The sequence below is a fragment of the Pempheris klunzingeri genome, chromosome 1 (assembly GCF_042242105.1).
Source record: "Pempheris klunzingeri isolate RE-2024b chromosome 1, fPemKlu1.hap1, whole genome shotgun sequence".
Lineage (NCBI taxonomy): Eukaryota > Metazoa > Chordata > Actinopteri > Acropomatiformes > Pempheridae > Pempheris > Pempheris klunzingeri.
The window spans coordinates 34442434-34456571 of record NC_092012.1 but is presented as its reverse complement, the minus strand read 5'-3'; the positions used below and the strand labels follow the sequence as shown (position 1 = coordinate 34456571).

Sequence of the window (14138 nt, the reverse complement as noted above, 5' to 3'; positions counted from 1 at the left end):
TTGCATAACGCTGCTTCTTGTTTATTCTGTGTACTTGTTCACTATTGTTTTATTTTATCTATTTACTTCTGTTTTGGCCCTTCTTTTAAGCTTTTTATTTTAGTGTTTTTAAATCAGTTTAAAATGTTTTTCCCCTTCTGACTGCAGCACTTTGTAACCGACAGTCAAAGGTGGAAAATAAATTCCATCATAAGAGCCTATGAATGCAATTTCACTTATGAAGCTTGGATTTCCTGCAGCTTCCTCTCTTCCTGAACGCAGCACAGGGCACGTCAGCTGACCAGCGGAACAAAAATCACGTGACTCCCGTCAGCACGTGACAGTGTGGACCAGCACACCAACATGGCTGCAGCACCGAAGTGAGTTGAGCTTTGACTGGCGACAGCGTGGTTTAATTTGATTATTAATCATCATTATTATCGATTATTGGAGTCCTGTTAGCTTAGCATGAGCAGGCTAAGCTGTTGCTAGGCAGACTAACCGTGACTCCGCTTTGTGCCTCTGTGGAAACACATTTTCACAGCAGGACAAACACTTTGGATTAAACTCCAACTCTTTTCAGCTTCAAACTGAGTTGGCGTCCAGTAAAACATTCTTCCCTCCAGTTCATTTCCATTTTTAAAACTGAAGTTGAAACCCCAATGACTTCATACAGCAAACCCACGTGTTTCCAACCTGAAGCTGAAGCTCTGTGGACCAGAGACCCAGAGGTGCCAGCAGGAAATAACCTCCTGATGAATCACTGCTGTAGGGACATGTTGTCAAAGATGGCAGCAGGAATAAAGCCACATTCTGTCCTGTAATAATTAGCACTGGTGCATTTGATTAAAAAGTGCAGTAACCAATAAAGAAACTGACCCAGAGGTTAGAGGACCAACCAGAGATGTGACCACAATAAGGAGACCTGCAGAAACATGTGCTACAGAAACGTAGCAGCTTATATGCACGTCTGCCACTTCTGTGGTGGATCTGTATTGAAAGCTGTGAATACATTAATAACTTAAGGCCAGTACGACATTCCTGTGTCTCGTTTTCTCATGAACACAGAATCACAGAGTCTCAGTGTACAAAATACAGTAAGAATGTGGTCTGAAATAATTATCCATGATCTGAACATGAGGTGATCTCTGCCAGAGGCTGGAACAGACACACCTGACGTTATGTAACCGGTCCAGCAGCAGAAACTCTTCCCCTAAAAATGAACACAGCGTCGTGCATGATTGTGTCCGTCAGTGACATCATTTAGCACCTTGCTGAGGCTGATCTGTCCCCTCAGATACACAGTGACACCTGTAAGCTCAGCCAGCAGCGACTGATGCCCAAATCCTCCAGCCATAAAACACTGTGAGGTTCTGGATTAACCTTTGGTCCAGTCCAGGCTCCATCAGATCTTATATCCTATTTGTTATCTTATCAGCAGAGCCACAGGCCAGAGGCTGAGATTTATAACCAGGACCCATCAGTTAGAGTGTGTGTGTGTGTGTGTGTGTGTGTGTGTGTGTGTGTGTGTGTGTGTGTGTGTGTGTGTGTGTGTGTGTGTGTGTGTGTGTGTGTGTGTGTGTGTGTGTGTGTCCAGCTCAGTAAGTCAGAAGACATTAGCTGAAGCTCTTCCCTCTGAGTGATGCTGTCTGAGGGTTTTGTGCCTCGTTACAGTCCGATCCTGATCTGGACCCAGAGTCCTGCAGTCGAGGTTCGGTCTCCTGAGCCTCCTCCTTGTGTCTCCCTGTCCCTTCAGAGCTGTCTACTGGCTGGGTAAGGACACCCTGAGGGTGTCTGCCGCCCTGTTTGCAGAGAACCGCCGCCGACTGTGCGAAGGGCTGAAGGCCAAAGACGGAGTGGTGCCGCAGTCAGTGGTGGTGCTGCAGGGAGGAGAGCAGAAGCAGAGGTACTGCACGGACACGGACCTCCTGTTCAGGCAGGTAGGTGGTGGTGGGGGCCGGCTCTTTGTTTATCTGTCCACCCAGTCCCCCCGGCAGGTCCCGTGTCAGTCTCCTCTCAGGTGGTTGTGCCCCAGAGCTGCGACCAGCGAGGACAACCTTTTCTCCTGTAATGATGTGAGCAGAGTGAGCTGACGACTGCTCTGATGTCCCTCACTAATGCTCCGGCTGATTCCTTCATTCTGCAGGAGTCTTTCTTCCACTGGGCTTTTGGAGTAACCGAGGCAGACTGTTATGGAGCCATCGACGTGAACTCTGGGAAATCCACCCTTTTTGTGCCCAAACTGCCTGAAAGCTACGCTACTTGGATGGGAGAGTGAGTCCCACTAATCCTCAGAGAGCTGTGAACACGGCCAACAGTCCTCCCCAGCTGGTCCACGGCGGAGAGCTGAGGCTCGAAGAAAGTCGACAAAGTCACGTGCTGCACGCTGACGTCCTTCACACACAGCATGAACACGTGTCTGTGTGAGCGCTTAGATGATTCAGTGTAAATACCAACAAGAACCATTTATTAACTCCAGTCAACACACTACACGTGTGTGTGTGAGGAGTAAATATGTCAAATAGGTTTTATTCTTTAGTTTTGGAAATTATTAATCCTCTTCCAAAGTTCAAAAACACAACTTTGACTAAACAATTTAAAAAAGACTTGAGCTTGCAGATGAACTAGATTGTTTTTTACACATTTGGTCGTTTCCTGTGAAAGCTGGACAACAATCTGATCACTAACTTTATGAGGACATTAAAAGAAATGGTGCGTGCAGGGTTACACACTGCTTTAGTGTTTGTGTGCAAGATAATTGCAAATCAAAGTCACGCAATAGCACAAACAAACCACTTGATCCAGGCAGCAGTAGAGCAGCAACTCCTGTGTTCAGTGAGGTAAAATTATTATTAAAATCATTGTTGTTTTTGTTAGTTGAGTGTGGTGGCTCTGAAGAGAGCAAACGGCTGTTTCTGGTTAAACAGCCACCAAACTCCATTGTCAAAAACAGCAATTTTTCTTCACAGAACACAGGATTCTGCTGCTGGTCTGCTGCCTCGATCAGCTAGTTTGTTTGTGTTATTGTGTGACTTTGGTGTTTTTAACTGGTGAGATCACATCTGAACCAAACCTTTAAAACACTGAAGTCACATTAGCAGACCAGCAGCTCCTGTGTCCTGTCAGCTAAAATCCCTGTTTTAGTGAATGTAGTCTGGTGTGTGTGCTGTTTGTGGTTAAACCAAAAGGATCTTCCAGGTCTCTCTCTGTAGGGATCCTTTCCATGATGCTGTCACACACTTAGAATAACACTCTGAGCCTGTCAGTGGATCAAACAAGCTCTTTTAGTGGACCTACTGTGATCAGGTGCAGTTGTCCCAAAGGATCACGTTGCAGCCACTGCAGCCCGTTTGGTGGCTGCTGGCTGAGGTGATCTACTGGACCAGTTCCAACACTTTTTTTCCATTTGTGTAGGTGCTTGTCTTTATAGCCTGTGTGTGTGTGTGTGTGTGTGTGTGTGTGTGTGTGACCTTTTTTCTGTGCAGTAACTGAACCTTGATGTTCAGCCACTGATCCATGAAGTTAAAGCAAAGGACATCGGTGCCTCCACCTTTAAAGGTGAAAGTCGTCATTCTTTCATATATCAGTGGCTCTAAATATTAGGATCAATACTCCTGTACTCAGACCTTCTGCAGCAGAAAGTGTCAGTGCATCAGTTACACCTGCTGAAATAAACATGTCAGGTAAAAACCAGACATGATGTTAAGACAGGAGTTTGCATGTGTGTGTTTGCATGTGTGTGGATGTTTGGGGCCGGTGCAGCAGACCCCCCCCCCCCCCCCCCCCGCCACATTTCTCTGGGGACTTTTAATTTTGACTGTTAGTTCACGTTTGTAACCTGCAGCTCTGCTCTCTTCACTTTAACAGCCTGGTGTATGATACGGGAACAGTCGTGTTTATCGGTGCACACAGCAGATTCCCAGAGGAGCTTTAGTGTGGAGACGACTCCTCCAGAGCTAGTGTGGAGGTATAATAATATAACCAGACTAGAATAAAACCGTGTTAACAGATCACTCTCATTTGAAATGATCAGGTCCAGTTTTCCATTCATGTCTGTGTTTCCACTGTGACATATTGATGACTCATCCTGCTGAGGGTTTTTCAGATATCTTTACGTCTCCACACCTGCCTGAGGTGTTAAATCTCCTAATTAGTCTCAGGTTAAGATGCAAATCATCACTGCAGTCAGCAGGCAGCTCCTGCATGAAGCAACAGCAGCTCAACACGGCGTTTAATATTAGAAAACATGAGATCCTGTGATAGCTGCTGCCTCTGTGTGTGTCTAACTAACACTGACATCAGTCACACAGAGAAATCAGCTGCTGCTGTTCAGCATTCAGGCGGCAGCGCTGCCTACAGAAGGACCTAAAACACAGCAATATTTCTTTCTTTTATCAGAAGCAGCTCATGAATATTTGAGCAGTTTTCCAGTTTTCAGACACCCAGACATGGAGGGTGTTCACACACACACTTTCCTCAGCACTGCCCTGCTTAACATGCACACAGTTCACCTTTAGATTGTTCACTGCAGCAGTTTGGGCAGAAAACTGTGAATTATGTGTTTCTCATCCTTTTGAAGTATCTGGCTCGTGTTTACCTTCGTGATTTATTGTTTTCTTGATTTTTTCACATTTGAATAAATGTAAGGATGTGCAAAGGGTCACTTTGGCCTTGGGAATAAGATCTTTAATCTAAAACCAGGAATGTGTCTTATTGATTTTTGTTACCATTGATTCTCCAAGTTTTGGTATGTTTCTGAAACGTCCTCATTCCTCTCCAAACCTCTGCAAAGCTCTTTTATTTGGCTTTACTTGACTGACAGCGTGTTTTTACTCCAGTGGTTTACACCTACTGCTCGCATGAAGTGCTAATAATAATAATAATGATGATGATGATGATGATAAATAATGATAACAAAGCTCAAATATCACCACAGTGTCTGTGAACACTGGGATCTGTTAAACCTGACATTTAGGCTGTGGGCTGTCGGAGGACTAATAAAGGTTGAGGTTTGTCATTCAGTGTGCTGCTGAGGACCAGAGAGGCCACGTGGCCTCGACGGCGTCTGCCACAGTGACCTTTATTCTGCCGCTCTGCTGTGTGTCTCCGTCGTCTAATTACTCCGCTCTGCTTCCCTGCAGATCGCTGATGTCCTGTCCAACCTGAGACCAGCGACTCTGCTCACACTGGTACGCTGCCGGCTGCTCTGTGTCCTAGAGAGTTCTCCCCTGATTACAGCTGCTGATAGATACTGTAATCTGACCTCAGTGACCCGTCACAGGAGCAGTTCTTCAGGTGTGCTGTGGGAGGACTTCACTGATCCACCTGTATGGATGGTGGTCTATAAAGGGTCCAGTCCCTACCCCACCCTCCCTGATGTTGGCTGACAGCTCCTTGTTCATATCAGAAACAAAAGTCTGACACTAGTCCGACACAAACAAGAACTTTAAGTGGAGCTGCTTTGATCAGGTGCAGTCACCCCCCAGAGGAGGAAGCTGCAGCCACTTCAAACCCCAAACATGTCAGAATAAGACCCAGGTTTAAAAATGCAGCAGTTATCCTTTAAGCTGCTGAAATCTGAAGTTTGACATCCTAAACTCTGATTATTGTATTGATCAGCTGCTCAAAGTGCTGCATGAGAGTAAACGTAAACTCCCTTCACTTCTTCTGAACCTGTGGCTGTAGAGCAGATGATCAGCCTGCACTGAGAACATCACTCTGTGGTCGTTTCACTTGTCTTTCTCTTTGTGTTTGTGCTCCTGTGCAGCGAGGACTGAACACGGACAGCGGGAGCATCTGCCGGGAAGCCTCCTTTGAAGGAATTAGTCGGTACGTTTTACATGAACATAATTAGACTTTGTTTGGGAGCTTACTGCCTGATGTTCTTTCTCTTTTATGACCAACCATTCAACACACTCACGCATACTGATTGTTGCTGATTAACCTAATTCTGAATAATCTAATGAAGCAAACACTGGTGCTTTTCCTTGTTAGCTATCAGTTAATGGCAGAGTTACAGTTGTCCTCAGCACTGCTCTTTGTTCTTTTTTTAACTGCATACATTATCTGCTCCACACTCTGACCCCAACTGCTTTGGAAAACAACTCTCACATGTTTGTTTCAGACCTGATATATTTATTTGCATCAAATTGAGAGTGCAGCTGGAAGTGTGTGAGGATATTTACTGAGGTTAGTACCAGAGAACGTGTTTGGTGATTAGACTCCATCCACTCGACTCATGTTCGTTAAACATGAAGATAATAAATAGGAAAGGATCTCTGGAGTGTGATGGTGGTCGAGGAGCCAGCAGGTGGTTCATGTAAACCTTCAGGTGAGTCTCCCTGGAGGTCTGGGAAGTGGTGAGGAGGAGGAGGAAGGAGGAAGGAGGAAGGAGGAAGGAGGAGGACCAGGAGGATTCAGCCCTCCTCATTTCTAACGTTGTTGTTTCTTGTCTCTCTTTTTAAAACCAGCTTCCAAGTGAACAACACACTTCTGCATCCTGTCATTGTGGAATGGTAAGTGACTAGAACAGGTTTTCTAGTGTTATTCAGAAAGGCCCCTCAGAGTGAGATTAAAGACGGTACTGTCGTCTCTCCCTTTATTACCCACAAGTCTCTTCGCTCAGATTCTGCTACTTGTAAGTCCCAAACCTCGGCCAGGTAACGGTGTGTGTGCAGTCAGAAACAGGAGCTTTCCTTTGGCTTGTTTTTCCCCTCTTAGAGGCAGAAGCCCGTCCGCACCAACGTAATGGACTTCGTGCTCGCCTGCTTTTCCTTGGCATTAGAGTTTGCACCCTCCAGATGAATTGGCATTTTCTGAAATAAGGAGGAATGCTTTTCAGGCACACCTCCTGGTGAGAAAGGCTTGATTGAACCCCTCTGCCCCCTCCTCTCTGTGGAGCTCACATGGCTCTCTTTTAATGGGCTGTTTTTCTGTGTTACTGCTGGTTACCACTGCCTTTCTTATTTATTTCTGTCTGTTATTGTAGGAATCCTTAATTCTCTCCACTGACCAGCCATCTCAGGATCAGCTGCTACCAAACACAGAAACGAGAAAAGCTTCAGTTCTAATATGATTTAAGTCAAAGACTGCGACACGTTTCCATGTGTTTGGGAACATTTTCAGCAGCTCTGCAGCAGCAGATTGTGAGCAGGTTTCCACTGGAGCTTCAACAAACGACAGGTCTCATTGAATGTTCCTGGGAATGATGGAGGAGCATGTGTGAGACGTTTGTCCTCCACATCACTTCCAGTATTAAGTGTATATTAGAGAGATGAATTTCTAAACGGTCTCTGTTTGAGCCACGACAGCAGAGATTAGCTCGGTGTGACAGCTGTATGAAGCAGCGCAGTGATCACAACCACAGCGCTCGTCTCTCACGTCTCGTTTCCGTCTGTATCTGCAGCCGTCTGATTAAGACCGACATGGAGCTGGAGGTCCTGCGCTACACCAACAGGATTTCCAGTGAAGCCCACAAGATGGTGAGATCCTTCTCAGCTAAACACAGCATCTGCAAGGCTGCTCCACCGGCTCCGTGTTAACCCACAAAGGGAAGGAAAGAAAACTGATTTGAGTATCAAGCAGCTTATTGAGTTAAAACTCCACCAAAGGATTCAAGATGTCGGAGGCTGTAAACAGTTTAAGTGCTATCGATTCTTTTTTCAGCTCTGAGGCCGGCAGTTAACAGAGATAGCCTTTGACCAATAAGCTGCAGCACTAAGGCAGTATTTTACTGCTGCACTGGACTTCACTTTATCACCACAGAGAACTTCTTCAGGGCTTGAAGAGCAGTTAACCTTTCAGCCATCTGTCCTCTAACATCACTTACCAGGAGTGTCCAGCGCTGTTTTCCTCCTGTTGTTGTCCCGTTTTTACCAGTGTCATCATTACACTTAGTCTTCAGGTTTGTTCTTACCTGTTTTGGTAGATTTGTCAGGTGTAACCTCCCCTGTGGCTGTTCAGACAATGTTCTCCACATCAGCCAAAGTTTGAGGCCTCTTCCACTGACTGTTGAACTCTTCACGCCTACTGTGCAGAAATCCTGCAGACTGTGCTCGAGGGAATAATCCTCAGTTCACTGTGTTGTGTTCATAGTGAGGACGCCCAAAAGCATCACATAACCAGAGGAGGAACAAAAGGAACTTAATAAGTAGAAAATGTTTTCTCATATTCTGGATATAAACTGTGAGCAAACAGCAAACAACCACTGAAACTACAGTAAAGAGTCAGACGTCACGTCAGAGAGGAACTTCTAGTTACACACTGAAGAAAGAGACGGAACAGTTTCATCCTGCTGGTTTTGAGTCTGCTGCTCACATATGATCCCACTGTGTCTCTGCAGGTCATGAAGCATGTGAAGCCTGGACAGAAAGAATATGAAATGGAGAGGTAAGCGGTGCATCTTGTTCTGGAGCCACCTGTTTAGTCACATGCTTCACAGCCCTCACAGTGACACAGACGTGGCCCTTTACTGTCTGCTCAGCGACGTTACAACCACAGGAAAAGGTCTGTCTCTACTCTACTGCAAATTAGCAGGCAGGTAGATTATTCCAGGAGCAGGGTTACAGTCAAATGGATCATCTACATTCAGACCTTGGTTTTGTCCTGTTGGACACCGTGTCACTGTCAGACAGGAAATGTTTGAAGTCCAGTGTCAGAGCGGCCGTCAGTCTGCTGGCTTGTCTTTTCGGCGTAAGAGGAACCTGCAGACGTGGTCTCGTCGTCCTCCGCGGTGTCGACGAGGTCCACAGAAGTGTTTGATGTGCCAGACTATGTGATGATTAAAGTGCTGAATGAGTTTTTAAAAAGTGTGCAGTCAGGAAGAGGGCAGGGGGCGTCCTTCAGCTAACTGGTGTTTTCTCTGATCTCTGCTCTGATCTGATTGTTTGGCTTCCTTTTTCTTACTGGGTGTCTTTTCTTCCTTTGCAGCCTCTTCCAGCACTACTGCTACAATAAAGGAGGGATGCGCCACACCTCGTACACCTGCATCTGTGGAACGTAAGGCTTTTTCACTGGACGTGTCCTAGAGCTGCAGCTGTCAGTGTGTTAGTAGTCAGCTATTAGATTAACCACCAAGTAATAGAATGCAGCACGGCCTTCAGGCCTCTGCGGCCCTCTGGTGCCATCAGGGACCTGAACGCAGCGCAGCGTGGAGGATGCAGAGGAAGGTGGACTCTGTAGCCCTGCAGTGTCTCCACTGTCTTACCGACCAAACTAAACCAAACCTGCTGAAACCGTCCAGCATCAAATTCCTCTTTGTGTCCCGTCAGCTGGCCGCTTCATTATGGAGGAAGGATTTTGACACATTTCTGCTAATCATGCTTTGGCCTTTTGTATGAAAGGCCATGTATAATGAGTATTTCCTGGGGATTAGTGGTCAGTGCATGCAAGCTATTTTCCTCTTCTAATTAAGAGCTTGAAAAATGAGGACGTGATCATCACAGAGATTCTTGGAGGAGGAACTGTGTCTGAGTTTTTCAGTTAAGAAGTAAAAGGAAAATGATGAAATGCTGAAAGTTTGGAATCCCTTTAATGCTCTGAAGTACATTATTTATTCAGATGTGTCACAGTGGATGTGATGTTACCACCCTGCGGTGCAGTAGTTACTGATGCTTCTGTGTGGTGTTATTGTTCAACAACAGGGGCAGTAACTCCTCCATCCTCCACTACGGCCATGCTGGAGCTCCAAATGACAAGACAATTACAGATGGAGACATGTGGTGAGCGGCCTTCACTAGAGTTCAACTTTCCACTCAAAGCACTGTGGAAATCAGCTTGACTGAATCCCGTCTGATATTTTGCCCCCCCGCAGTCTGTTCGACATGGGAGGAGAGTACTACTGCTACTCCTCAGACATCACCTGCTCCTTCCCCGCCAACGGCAAGTTCACCGCAGACCAGAGGGCGATCTATGAGGCCGTCCTCAGATCCTCCAGAGCCGTCATGGCGGCCATCAAACCAGGTTAGCAGCTTTTCCTCAGTGTAACTAGTGAGAACATTTTACTGAGCCACAAAAAGTAAAGTGAGCAAAAGCATCTCAGCTCTGATCTTCTGCCCTCCAGGAAGTCGTACCGGCACAGAGTTAAAGGGGAACTCTGGTGTTTTTAAACCTGGGCCCTGTGTGGTACATATCCTTTTGGATCCACAAGCAGCCATCATATCGCTCTCTTCAGAGTTATCGTGTGACTTTGGTCATGTAAAGGCTCAGTTTGGACCCAACCAACCCTTTAAAGCACCAAAGACACAATAATGTAAAACTAGTAGTTTCAAACCCAAAATGTGTTAAATTCAGATCCAGGTTTAAAAACACAGGATTTCTTAATGTGCATTCTCAGTACCGTGGACACTCAGGCCACTTGTGCAGGTTACAGTGGTTTACTCATTGTTCTTTTACCTCTTGGTCGTTATGGATACATGCAGTGTGTTCGGGCCATTTAAGGATCTGAGAGAAAACTCTAAATGTAGATTCACAAGAAAAACACTTAGATATTCTGCTTGAGATTATAAAATCATACATTTGCAATAAAGAAGTTGGAAAAAAGAGATTCTCTGAGACTACAGTGACAAATTAATGAGAAAAAAAAAAGTCTCAGAGGATAAACTGAGTTTTTTCTTGTAAATGTACAACTTTTATCTTGGAAATCTTTTCCACATGATGTCTCTGACGTAAAGGAGCGTTTTTATTATTGGGAACCAGAAAGACAGTAAATTACAGCTGTGTGTGTTGGTAATGAACTGACAGCTAAATAATTCCCTCTATAATGTGGTTTACCTGCAGAACATCACTGTGGATCAGAGGAGCTCCTGGAATTTACCTTCTGAAAAAACAGCTTTTATTACAGAATATCGATCGTTTTTTCAGCTTCAGTGCTGTTTAAACTCAAAAAGTCATTTCTTATTGGATTCATTATACTTTTTAGTTTCAGTTTCAGTGAAGTATATTTAAGGTGAATTCAGAGGGACGTCTTTGGGATGTGGGAGGAAAACCCACGGGGGGTGAAGGGGGATAGTGAAGGAGAAGAAGGGAGGGTGGAGAGGTGAAGAGGGGAGAATGCTGCTGTCGCTCTTCTTCTTGTGTTTCCAGCTGAGAAAACCCTTTTTCTTCTTCCTCTCTGCCCTCTCCTCCTGTCTTCTCTTCTTCTCCTCTTTTTGTTTCCTTTTCAGGTCCTTTTTATCTTGTTTACTTTTCCTTTTGTTGGTCTCCGTTGGTCTAGTCTCCACTTTCTTGGACCAGAAGTCTCTCCTCTTTTTCTTTGCCTTCTGAAGGAGTTCCTCCCGTTCTATCTTCTCCTCCTCCAGCTGTTTGACTCTCATCTCCCAGCTCTCTTCCTTCTCCTCCAGCTCTCTTCCTTCTCCTCCAGCTCCTTCTTGAATTCCTCCTGCTGAAGCTTGTATTTCCTCTGCCAGAGTTTGTCGTTCTGCAGAAATTCAGCCCCGTTGCTCCACAGATGGTTGTTGGCCTCTGTGAGCTTCTGGTAATAATTATTGTATTCGGAACAAAGTTTTGTAACTTTGCCTTGCTAATAGTTTATGCTTCATATTTTCACATTTGAAGTTCATCTCTTTGGCAGAATAGCAGCTGTTGTGCTCAGTGTGGCTTTGAGGCCATTTCTACACAGACTGTGTCATTACAACAGTTGTGTGCATCATGTGACGTCACTTACATTGTGAAATAGTCATCTGTAAATAAGTGGCTTTTTTTCAAAGTTTCTGAGTTGCACATAATATTTCTTTATAAACTACACTTCCACAAGTAAGATGTGACCCTGGTCTGTTTGTGCTGAAGCTGTGAAGTGGACTGACATGCACCGCCTGGCTGACCGGGTTCACCTGGAGGAGCTGGTGAAGATCGGCATCCTGAACGGCAGCGTGGAGGACATGTTGAAGGTCCACCTGGGAGCCATCTTCATGCCCCACGGCCTGGGACACCTGCTGGGCATCGACGTGCACGATGTGGGAGGATACCCTGAGGTGAGAGCAGACCCCACATCACAAGCAACCAGCAGTTGGTGTTATAACAGTCACAGTCTCCAGACCAAAGAGGAAGAAAACAGTCCTGTTCCTCTAATAGTGATGGGATGTGTCATCAATAATAGAAGGACCCTCAGTGCAGAAGTGAGGCTGAGCTGCAGGAACAAGTTCAGGAGGAGGGCAGGAGGGAGAGGGGGAGGAGAAATGTTGTCTGAACTCTGAACACAGATGGTTTCAGGTTGTGGTCGAGGATTTTCTACAGTTTTAACCTACAGAAGCTCCATTGAAACTGCAGATTGTTCACCAGCAGAAGGTGTCTGTGTGGGAAGCACACTGTGGCAGCATGGTGGTGGTAGTTAGCACTGTTGCCTCACAGCTAGAAGGTTCCAGGTTCGGATCTCCACACCTGTGTGGAGTTTGCATGCAGGAGGAAGCTGGAGTACCTGGAGAGAACCACGCTAGCATGGTTCTCTCCAGGTACTCCGGCTTCTTCCCACAATCCAAAGACATGCACATTAGGTTAATTGGTGGCTCTAAATTGCCCGTAGGTGTGAGAGTGACCATGACGGATAAGCGGTATAGATAATGGATGGATGACTTCACTGTGTAGCTGTGGTTTTAACAGCCTCCGCTGTTTCCCAGGGGGTGGAGCGTATAGACGAGCCTGGACTGAGGAGTCTTCGGATGGGCCGCCTGGTGCAGGAGAGGATGGTCCTCACCGTGGAGCCTGGCATATACTTCATCAACCACCTGCTGGACCAGGCGCTGGCCAACCCTGCCCAGAGCTGCTTCATCAACAACCAAGCGCTGGCTCGCTTCCGCGGCTTTGGAGGGGTCAGTGTGCCTGCAGAGTTTATTTGGTTGACTTTGTTGTACTGACACAGTGACATGATGTTTGGCCAAATGTATGACTGGGAAGATGGAGTAATGTAAAAACAGCATACATACAGATTTGATCTCTTCAGACATGTGAAATCAGGAAAGTTTATAAATCCTTCAAGTTATTCAAAGAGATGAATTGTACGTCATATTCATGGTGTTGGTGAAAATTCACAAAATTTAAATTTTAAATAACTGGTAGGTACCAAATGTTTTGGAACTGGTGCAACGTGATCCTTTGGGGCAACTGTGTCCAGTCAGCATGTTGTTTTTGTCACTGACAGGCTCAGATTGTTGCACAAAGTTTGTGACAACTTTATGGGGAAAAAGCCCCACAGAGACAGACCTGTAAGATCCTTTTTGTTCAGCCACACTTCACCTCAAACACACTGGACTCTGTTTTACCTCACAGACCACAGCAGGAGCTGGTCTACTGCTGCCTTCATCGGTTACTTTCTTTGTTAATATGTGACTTTGCTGTTAGTTCCTGTGTGCTGTGAGCTAAAATCACTGTTTTTGTCAATGGAGTCTGGTGGATATCACTTCATCCTTTAAGACCATTTAGCTAAGTAACAACTTGAATATGATGTTTTGTGAATATTGATGTTTCAGTGACTGGTGACTTAATATTCAACATGTGAACTCTTGTGTTGGTCTTTGAACGCCTCCTGCTGTATTTCTGGTGTGTGACTGACTACTGTGTGCAGGTTCGCATTGAAGACGACATCGCCGTGACAGCTGATGGCGTGGAGCTGCTGACCTGCGTCCCTCGCACCGTGGAGGAGATCGAGGCTTTCATGGCCGACTCTGCCAAACTGTTCAGCCCCGTCGTCAGCAGCGAGAAGTTCTGAGTGACTTCTGACAGTAAAGTCTGAGCTCTACGCTGCCATCAAGACAAACAACAAAGAATATCCTTCAGTAAAACTGAAGTCTTTACTCTCACTCTCATATCTCACTTAAACACCAGACAGATTATTGTTAAGCAGCAGAATTAACACATGACAAGAAGCAAAGTTTCATACAGTATCTTTATAAAACTTTCATAATGTTTCCACAATTAACAAACTGCCTTCATACAGTGAAAGTGTTCATTTTTTTAAATTATCTGTTTCTCTTTGTAAACGTTGACACACACAAATTTATTTCATTTTGCAGCTGTGTGCAGCAGATTTTTGTTCATTTAGTTAGTATTTTGTGTTTTTTCAGTGAGACATCTCTTTCATACAGATGAGTACATCGGACCAGCAGACAGCAGCCTCTGGTCCTCTGACAGAAGGAGATGTTGTGACAGTTCCTCTTCAAGACGTCCAC

The 14138-nt window shown here is 45.5% G+C and overlaps 1 protein-coding gene across 1 annotated transcript; it reads left to right on the top strand.

The window, feature by feature from the left end:
* The first annotated feature begins 318 nt into the window (after nt 1-318).
* LOC139202345 (xaa-Pro dipeptidase-like) lies at nt 319-13791 on the top strand. Its single transcript, XM_070831797.1, has 13 exons — nt 319-359; nt 1736-1919; nt 5121-5168; nt 5747-5808; nt 6450-6494; nt 7385-7460; nt 8321-8367; nt 8908-8976; nt 9621-9698; nt 9791-9939; nt 11764-11948; nt 12591-12782; nt 13535-13791. Exons 1-13 carry the CDS (start codon nt 343-345, stop codon nt 13676-13678), a joined length of 1296 nt encoding a protein of 431 aa, XP_070687898.1. The 5' UTR covers nt 319-342; the 3' UTR covers nt 13679-13791.
* The last annotated feature ends 347 nt before the right edge of the window (nt 13792-14138 follow it).